The sequence below is a fragment of the Perkinsus marinus genome (assembly GCF_000006405.1).
Source record: "Perkinsus marinus ATCC 50983 genomic scaffold scf_1104296937060, whole genome shotgun sequence".
Taxonomy (NCBI): domain Eukaryota; phylum Perkinsozoa; order Perkinsida; family Perkinsidae; genus Perkinsus; species Perkinsus marinus.
In genome coordinates this window covers 121,932-130,343 of record NW_003213929.1, presented here as the reverse complement: position 1 = coordinate 130,343, position 8,412 = coordinate 121,932, and the positions used below count along the sequence as shown (strand labels likewise).

Below are 8,412 nucleotides of genomic sequence, written 5' to 3'. Positions count from 1 at the left end.
TTATCACCTCCGTAGCCTTGAGGGCGAGACCACGTTGCAAGTCCTGTATGGCCGCGTCCCGCAAGCTGAGCTCAGCCCTACAGCAAGCTTGTGCACACACACTATACGTCGCTCCTCACCTGACCACCTCTTCAGAGTAGCCACGAAATGTAGAGGAAGGCCTGGCAGCTATCACTGCCTGGTTCGATGATGCCAAGACCGCGTCAATATTCACACTCGAAACATCCACGGATGATTCTTCCAGCGAGCTGGTGTTGGCGCTGGGATAGTCGCTACTGGTTGGAGGCCCCAATGACATGGTCATCGTAGAGTCTCTCTCATCTGCATCAAGTTGCTCCTACACATTCACGGCAGCTCACCTGCTCACCACTTCCCTCCGTGACCTGCCCTCCATCGCTACTAGCAGCAGAGGAGGCTGTAGATGGACTGCCGTAAACCATTGAAAAATCCTCGCACTGCACAGACACATGCACTCGTGAACAAGACACCATCAGCTGATCTAGAAATAACACTGAGTTCATGCGCCCACGTACTAGACATCTGTCTCCTCCGACTCTGGCGTAACCTTGCCTTGCAGCTCGTGATCATTCGGATCTTCCTCTTCGATGTTGATCTCTGGTATCACCTGCCCTTCACTCCAGATAGTAGCCGGATCACAGGCCTGCACGAGCACTACCACATATGTCGGTGACAATATAAAAATTCTGAGGAGATTTTAGGACATTTTCATTGTTGTTTATACACTTCTACTCCATGTCGTTTATAAACTCCTATAATAAGTGAGAAAACTCCCGAGCTCAGCTGAGGAGAGCGAACGTATATTCCGACACAGCAGTTCACCCCAGAGCATCGGCAAGATCTGCGTGCTATGGCCTACATCCTCCGGAACCTCCATGGCCTTGCGTATGTTGTGTATCAGAGCATCATGCTCTGTGTCCAACAGACACTGGCACAGTTTCTCCCCAAAGTACCGACCCCTCATCACGTACCACGCATTCCCAGCCGTCTTGGAAGACCCTACCACAACAACCACTTCAATGCAGAGCCATGCAGTTTAGCAAAATTCACTCACTCTCAGGTGACGAGTAGGGTTTACTCGTACGATATTCGTCGATCCCAGGTACTCCCACAGCTGATGCCGCCTCTGGCTCTCCCAATGCTGATTCGTCCGCTCCACGATCCTACTACCATTCTACATACTGCCAACAGCAGCAACATGGTCAACTACATGTGCGGTGACAATATGATACTTAAGAGGAAATTCTTGAGAAATTCTCTTTGGTTTTGTACATTTCTACCCGAACTCGTATATGAACTCCCGAGCTCAGTTGAGATCAGCGAACAAATATTCTAGCACACCCCATCACCTCAGAGCCCCACTCGCTGTACTTAGGCCCAACAAGGGTCCAGGCGGCCCGAGCCTTCTCAATCAATACGTACATCCTCACCAGCTTCTCATGAGCATTCACCACGTGCTTCCGAGACTCTATCGAAACACTGCGAGAGAGGCGGCCATGGACCGCGGCCACGTACCAGAGGGATTGATCTCGTCCAGTTTCAACACTCCCTTGTCGCCTATGATACGGCGCACCTCCTTCTTATTTGTCAGCCACATTCTAATAAAACCGCCCAAATTCAAACTCATTCTCATACCACTCCTCCGTCACTTCTCAATCAGATTACTACTAGACTCCTCAATCCTATCAGCAAAGGCAAGCAGTGAATCCCTGATCATGCCAGTTGCCCTCAATGCATTGATCGCCCCATCGATCCTCGATACTAGCACTTGGTATTTCACCAGCAAGACCTGGCACTTCCTCACCGTTGCTCAAGGCAGTTGCAACCTACGTCCTGCTGTTCCTTCATATTCCCCTTGGGGTGCTCTTCACTCTTCTTAAGAGCTTCTACTGTCATTGGCACGGACCCTTCCATCGTCAGCCGAACGTCTAGGAGCTCCGCCTTGCCCTGGAGAGCAGACCGTTACTCTACCGTACTGCTAAGACCCACATCGCCAGCTTCCCCTTCCCCTATTCCCTGGTCTAGCCCTTCAACATCATAATGAGCATGGTTACTCTAAGAAGGACACGTCGTCCACTACCGTCACATCTCAGCTCCAACGAATCAACAATGAGGTTAATGATTTTGAGATTAGCGACTTAGGGCGCAGCCTCTATACCTCTTCTTCCTGACCGTCCACGCTCTCCCCCTGCTGCTGGTCCATCGTACCCTCTCCATCATCACCAGCATGACCATGGTCTCCCTCCTCTTCATCATCACCATCATCGGCGCCATGCTCCTCCTCCTCGTCATCTCCCGCGAACTCCATATCCTCCTCACCGCCGTCCTCCTCCATCTCCTCATCATCATCTCCACCCGGGCCTGCCTGTAGGAGGCTACCAGAGGCCTTGGTAGGCCGTGTCGGTGTCTTTGTCGTCTGTGCGCCATGAACAGACACCTCAACCCGCCTCTCCACAAAGCTCGAAGAGCCGTCCTTCTTGCCTAACAGTAACCAACGAAGTGCCCATCTCCCACCAGGGCGGTCCCCACCCTCTTGGTCTTCATCAAAAAGCTCCTTAACGCCATCCAAATAGTCGTACTCACCGCTGCCTTGCTGATCTATGAACAGTGGCTCCGCTGATATCTACAGCGGCAACCCACCCCCACCTTCAATATCCTTGTGTACATGACGGTCACCATCACCATCTCCAGCCTTGTGGGCAGCATCAGAGCCGGGTGCGACACTACTGTGGTGGTGGTGATCCTCGTCCCTGTCCCTCCCATCTGCACCACCCTCCTCGTGATCATCCATGGTGTCGTGCTGCTCTTCCTCCTCCTCTTCTCCTCCTCCATGGTGTTCCCCAATCTCATGCTCTCCATGGCCCTTCTGCTCAGCACGGCTACGCTCCTCCTCCTCCTCGTCAACAGAGACCTTCGTGCCACCCTTCTTCGACAATTCCGCGTCGGCTTCCGCCTGAAACCAACTGCTATTCGCAGCCACCCCACCGGCTCCCCTCCGCCATCAGTTGACCTACCACTGCAGCCTCCGAGTTGACCATGTCCTTCGAGACCTCCTGGACGAGCTTCTCCAAATCGAGACCTTTCTTCATCTCAATCAATGATATTTCCTCCCCTTCCTCCTCATGCTTCGCGGAGCTGCCACCTCCCACATCACTATCCTGCTTTCCTCCTCCACCTCCTATCAGCTTCCCCTGAGTGCCATACTTTCTCGAGAACATCTGCAGCGGCTCCAACCGCTTCTTCTTCTCCGCATAGTACTCCTAAGCATCACACCGTCCCCGCCAACCATGACATTGACTCACATCCTGATCATTGGTTCCCAGCACTGAAGGGTACTTCCCCAAGAGAGCTCTGATGCGGCCCTCTTCCTGCTGGTCGTCCTAACCAAGAGCTCAGTCCCACTCACAGCAGGCCGCACCAGGATCACCCTTTTCCCCTTGGCCCAGGGCATGGTGTAGACCCCTTTCCCCACGTAGGTGTCCAAGCGCATCTTCGCCGCTGTTTCCTTCAACAACACTGACACCATTCAATTCCTCCACAGCAGACCACCAAACGGGCCCCACCGTGCAACTTGGCCAACAGGTCCATGAAGGCGTGCAAGTCGTTAGCCCTAGTGGCGAAGCCGTGAGTGCCAACGGACCACTGAATGTCAGCCAGATGGTCCGGATCCTCGACCCGTCTGCGGCACAGCAAGCCTAGGGTAATACCCGTTGTTCTCTCGAGCAGTACTACTTATCACTAGTAGGGACATAAGACCGCATCTGTCCGATCAACTCCCCTGCCATCTCAGTGAAGAACTCCTTCTTACTGAAGTGAAAAGGGGCACTCGAGGGTCATCCCACTGAAGTGACTCACGAATCAGCTTTGACATCTGACATCAACGGACTTGCCCTAAAGAACACAGGCCGTCCCCATCCTTCTGAAATCGAGCCTCTACTACTTGATGTTCGCCAGGTGTGTCTTAACCTTCTCGCTGTTCTCTCGAAGGATATCTCTGGCCTCCCCTTCCGTTGTGGCATCACCTATAACCGCCATACCATAACTCCGCCAACTCTGCCCAAGGCTGCCCTACTCAGCTTGTCCCACTTGTCTGATACGTCCTTAACGATGTTCACACTCTCCACCTTGAGCTTCTCTCCCCTATCACTTTGAGCCAGCTGAGACCACCAAATCACCACATCGCCACTACCACCCCGCCTCCCTACAGCCTCCGTCTTGTAGTTTTTTGCAGTCTTATCTAGAAGCTCCAACTCCGCAGTGAAGACCTCCATCAGAGCCTTCAGGTCTTCTATCATGCTATCTGCTGTAAAGCATCCCTACCCACAATCCACACAGGCCCACCTCCGACCGTCCTCTCCAACAACGATGCGAACTGTTCTCCCAGTATCGCATTCTGTTGACGGAGATTCCCAAATATGTCCTGTCCTGCCATGTCTAGGAACTCCTTCAGCCGATCGAATGCTCGGCGTATTTTAACCTCGGGGTGGTAAGCTGAGAAAACGACGACACCTGGCACTGCAACCGAAACGTGTACGAATACCCCCAAAACCGATCAATTGTAAAAGGCCAACTGCCTTCGAGCTCGCCTACGCTTCAACGGTCCGTGATTATGCTCTTCGTAATGAGAGTCATCAAACCACTTGAGGAAGTGCGAATCAGCAGCTCGCTCCTCAGTGAGATGCTTCTGTACTGCCTCAGCATCTCGATCCTCCTCCTCAATAGCCTGCCCACTCAACCAGACATGCACGCATGCACAAAGATTCCTCCCACTCACCTCGATGAATGATGACCCCATGAGAGCCGAGACCACCTCCGGATCGAACATTGTCACTTGCTCCCCAAGGAGGGACATCTGCTTCACTATAATGCTCACCGCCCCCCTCCTATACCACTACCTTTGAAATTACCGTCTCCGCGCTCTCTCCGTCGCAACCGCACAAAGCAGCGACCATCCACCACGCCTTAGGAGCTCTCATGGACACCAACAACTCTGAGGACTGTACCCATTGACAACCCAACACGACTAAGCTGAAATCGTAAAGTAGCTCATTTCTTGAAGCCAGTGAGCTCGTTGAAGTAGTCCTGGGCCGCGCCCTGCTTCTGAGCAGCCTTATGGGCGGCATCGATAGCCGCCGCCCTCTTGTTCTGATTCTCTGCTGTTCGATTTGGATCAGCCAGCTCGATACCCTAAACCCTCTGAGCGTACCAGCAACATACCATACCCCACACAACTACCTCAAACTGCGTGAAAGCCAGGCTACTAGAAAGGCCGCTGTTGCCACTGCTAGCAGCAAGTCGCTGCCTTCTAGTTGCACTCAGCTTCTGATTGTGCAACATGCTCTCCATCAACTGTCTCCGCTTCTTATCCTGCTTCGCCGCACTCTAACAACAAACACTACCATCCTCCCCTCTGCCGTTACCAGCCATCCCACCTGCCCAACACGGCCGATACCCTCAAGGCCTTGACCAGCACCTTGAGCCGCTGCCGACAGCATACCCAACCCTCGCCCGAACGCTTCGTTCATATTCAACTCTTCTTCAGCTTCCTCTCCAAACTGAACCACAAATCATCGACAAATCCTTCCTTGGCCGACCCAAGGGAGATAGAGAAAATCCAGAGGGGCCATAACTGTTGTTTGTTGCGCTTTTGAGTTTTCCACACGAGCAAGCTGGTGGCATTGAAACTCAATATAGTACTCACAGAGGATACTCATAAAAAAGGTTTGCCTCCGTGTACCCAGGGCCTCACCTTCATCCTATTAACCTGCTTCCTAGCCTCACTCATACCATACTTCTCCTTGATCGCCCTATGCCTCTTCCCTCCCCTCCTGGGGCCTGGCAGCTCATCCGGGCGCGGCAATGGCTTCTTCTCTCGCGCCTTAGGCGGCGCCTGTGCTTTTCCCTGAACACCAACAATGAGCCCACGAGCCGATTCCCAAGTGTTCTACCAAGGAGGCTAGAACATCTTCGCGCAGCTTAACGCCAATTTTGCCCAGTCGAGCTGACTCGTCCGCACTACCCGCATTGATATGAAGGGAATTGTCCACCCTGAGAGGAAAAAATATGCACATACTCAACTACATGTGTTGATAACAATATGAAAATCCTGAGGAAATTTTGGTCAACCTAATTCGTATGTGAACTTTCATAATAAACAAACGAGCTCCTCAACTCAGCTGAAGGAAGCGAACGTATACTCCAACACTGAGCAACAGCAGCTCATTCAGCCAACCCATATACTGAAATTTCCCTACCTCGCACAAATAGCCGACTTGCCCAACAACAGCCTCACAGCCTTCCTCTTGAAGTCAGGCGGGGTCATAACAACGATATCACTTTGCCAGATCAGGCCTTGCTTCACCGACGCGGCAGTCGATGCCCCCATACCTTGATGAAACTCAATCAACCATAAACGCCATTCGTGTAAGCAAAGACTATCTGCCACTGTGTGAAAATATGCACATGGTCAACTACATGTTCTGAGGAAATTTCTGTACGCTTCTAATCAAATTCGTATATAAATTTCTACAGCACGTAAGGAAACTCCTGAGGCCAGCTGAGGAAAGCGAACATATATTCCAACACTGCGATCAGCTCCCGCCGGCCGCCCTACCACTCAACTGCTTCTTCTGCGCTCCAACATGCTCGATGTTCTGACTAGGCATGATAGCCAGTTTGTCCACACCGCCAGCGCTTGAGATCAACCTGGCGGCCAAAGGAGCCCCCAAAAGAGAATTCAGATTGGGGGCATGCTTAGCCATCTGTCCCTGCAATAACGAATAAGACTCCCTCTCTCCGCGTGCCTAACAATAACGTCCTCACCTGTAGGAAAATCATAATGTCGTTCTTGCAGTCAGCCAAATCGTTAGCAGCAGTGATGTTGGCTAACAACTCGTCGTTCTCTCGAGCAGGTAGCCTAACTCCACTGCCAGCGCTGGAGGTGGCTGTAACGGTGACAGCCACAATAACGTTGTTCGGTAGCAGGTCGGAGAGGTCCACTTTGGACATGTCTAGCGTAGCGTTCGGACCTGGGATGAGAGCCTTACTTCCCCTCCACAAAGCGCCTAGTTCCTCACCTGAAGCGTTGCCGAACACACCAGCCTCCTCCTTTTCGATGAGCCTTTGAACCACTCTGAGGTAATCCAACGGCATCGACACGATACTCTCCAACTCAGGAAACTTCTTAGAGTACACCTGATGATGAAACCCATCACAACCTCACCAAAACACACCCTACTGCCATCGCGGGCTAATACGACCATTGCAATGACAGAAATGCACGACTTAGGAATTTAGGAAATGCAAACAATCAACCATAAGGCACTTCTAAGACCCTCAATTCACTTCGTTTAACGACATAGGATGTGTGGTAAGGTGGGACTACCTTCTTGACATAACGATGGATATGGTAGATATCCTCATCAATAGTAACAGCAACTGTGTTGCACTTCGACAGCAGCTCATACTCGGCCTTCTTTGTCCCCGTACCAGCCGTAGTAGATGGAGTCATCTGGATAATATTCCACAACGATTCGATAACCATATCGCTACCTCAGAACTAGCCGTAGTGCTGTCCTTCATTTCCTCATCCTCCTCCCCGTTCTCCATCGCGCTCGAGGCGTCCCTTATCCGCTGCATAGTCGACAGAAACTCCTCATCAGCTAGCAGTTGAGACACTCCAACTGACGTGTCTGCCAGTTTCTCATCCTCTGACAAGTCTTATCCTTCCAACCCTATTGCCTGTTGCATTACCTCCCAAGGGCACCTTCTCTTCCTCGCCGTCTTGAAGGGCCTCAGCAACCTTGCTCTTATCGTCTCCCGTGTCCTCAGTAACAGGCCGAACGTCCTAACACAAGGTTGTTTGGAGAAAATAAACTTACGTAGACAACATGCTAAGAACAAACGTAATATAAAATGAGAAAGCGACTATCGCCAGAAGCCTTCATATTAGTTTTACTAAGTTATTTTCATATGTCGCTCAGTTCACTTCAAAACCCTGTCGATGTAAGAGGCATCGAACAAGGCAGAAGGCGCGAACTATGATAATTATACGTATTCACATACACACTATGCAGAGAACAAAGGCAATGCCCAATAGGGAGGCGACAGCCTATTTTTAAAAGCGTTCATATTGATTTTAAAACAGAGTTGGAATATACCTTCGCTCACTCGCTGATTATAAAAGTTTACATACAAATCAAGTGTCCGGAAGATTTCAATAATTTCCTCAGAATTCTAACATTATCACCAACACATGTAGTTGACCATGGGCATGTTTTCCTACTCGGTTTTAAAATGTGACTAAATGGTTCATATCAAAACACTGCTCCCTGCCTTACCAAAACGTCGTCCAAATCCGCCAAGAAGGAGTCGGCTAAAGACATGCTCTCGAGG

At 51.2% G+C, this 8,412-nt stretch overlaps 2 protein-coding genes across 2 annotated transcripts in view; both read right to left on the bottom strand.

The window, feature by feature from the left end:
• Pmar_PMAR006956 (hypothetical protein) overlaps positions 1-4,994 on the bottom strand; it is a gene marked incomplete at both ends in the record, with an annotated part of 9,684 nt that extends 4,690 nt beyond the window's left edge. Inside the window, 27 exons of the mRNA XM_002783382.1 lie at positions 8-77; positions 120-337; positions 360-426; positions 534-661; positions 878-1,017; positions 1,073-1,181; positions 1,368-1,486; positions 1,534-1,616; positions 1,668-1,807; positions 1,849-1,965; positions 2,008-2,073; positions 2,177-2,499; positions 2,548-2,616; positions 2,665-2,971; positions 3,033-3,278; positions 3,321-3,398; positions 3,446-3,534; positions 3,582-3,697; positions 3,751-3,825; positions 3,874-3,909; positions 3,959-4,040; positions 4,091-4,175; positions 4,224-4,318; positions 4,360-4,509; positions 4,609-4,741; positions 4,793-4,870; positions 4,914-4,994. Coding sequence (XP_002783428.1) covers positions 8-77; positions 120-337; positions 360-426; positions 534-661; positions 878-1,017; positions 1,073-1,181; positions 1,368-1,486; positions 1,534-1,616; positions 1,668-1,807; positions 1,849-1,965; positions 2,008-2,073; positions 2,177-2,499; positions 2,548-2,616; positions 2,665-2,971; positions 3,033-3,278; positions 3,321-3,398; positions 3,446-3,534; positions 3,582-3,697; positions 3,751-3,825; positions 3,874-3,909; positions 3,959-4,040; positions 4,091-4,175; positions 4,224-4,318; positions 4,360-4,509; positions 4,609-4,741; positions 4,793-4,870; positions 4,914-4,994 — 3,300 coding nt within the window. The remainder of the gene's footprint in view (positions 1-7; positions 78-119; positions 338-359; positions 427-533; positions 662-877; positions 1,018-1,072; positions 1,182-1,367; positions 1,487-1,533; positions 1,617-1,667; positions 1,808-1,848; positions 1,966-2,007; positions 2,074-2,176; positions 2,500-2,547; positions 2,617-2,664; positions 2,972-3,032; positions 3,279-3,320; positions 3,399-3,445; positions 3,535-3,581; positions 3,698-3,750; positions 3,826-3,873; positions 3,910-3,958; positions 4,041-4,090; positions 4,176-4,223; positions 4,319-4,359; positions 4,510-4,608; positions 4,742-4,792; positions 4,871-4,913) is intronic.
• Positions 4,995-5,064: 70 nt separating this feature from the next.
• Positions 5,065-8,402, bottom strand: Pmar_PMAR006955 (U4/U6 small nuclear ribonucleoprotein Prp31, putative; the record flags this gene model as incomplete). The annotated part of the gene is made up of 13 exons (XM_002783381.1): positions 5,065-5,205; positions 5,254-5,400; positions 5,451-5,573; positions 5,768-5,920; positions 5,967-6,066; positions 6,273-6,405; positions 6,632-6,785; positions 6,841-7,028; positions 7,116-7,212; positions 7,403-7,528; positions 7,570-7,727; positions 7,771-7,864; positions 8,358-8,402. 13 exons carry the CDS (start codon positions 8,400-8,402, stop codon positions 5,065-5,067), a joined length of 1,659 nt encoding a protein of 552 aa, XP_002783427.1.
• Between the last annotated feature and the right edge of the window lie 10 nt (positions 8,403-8,412).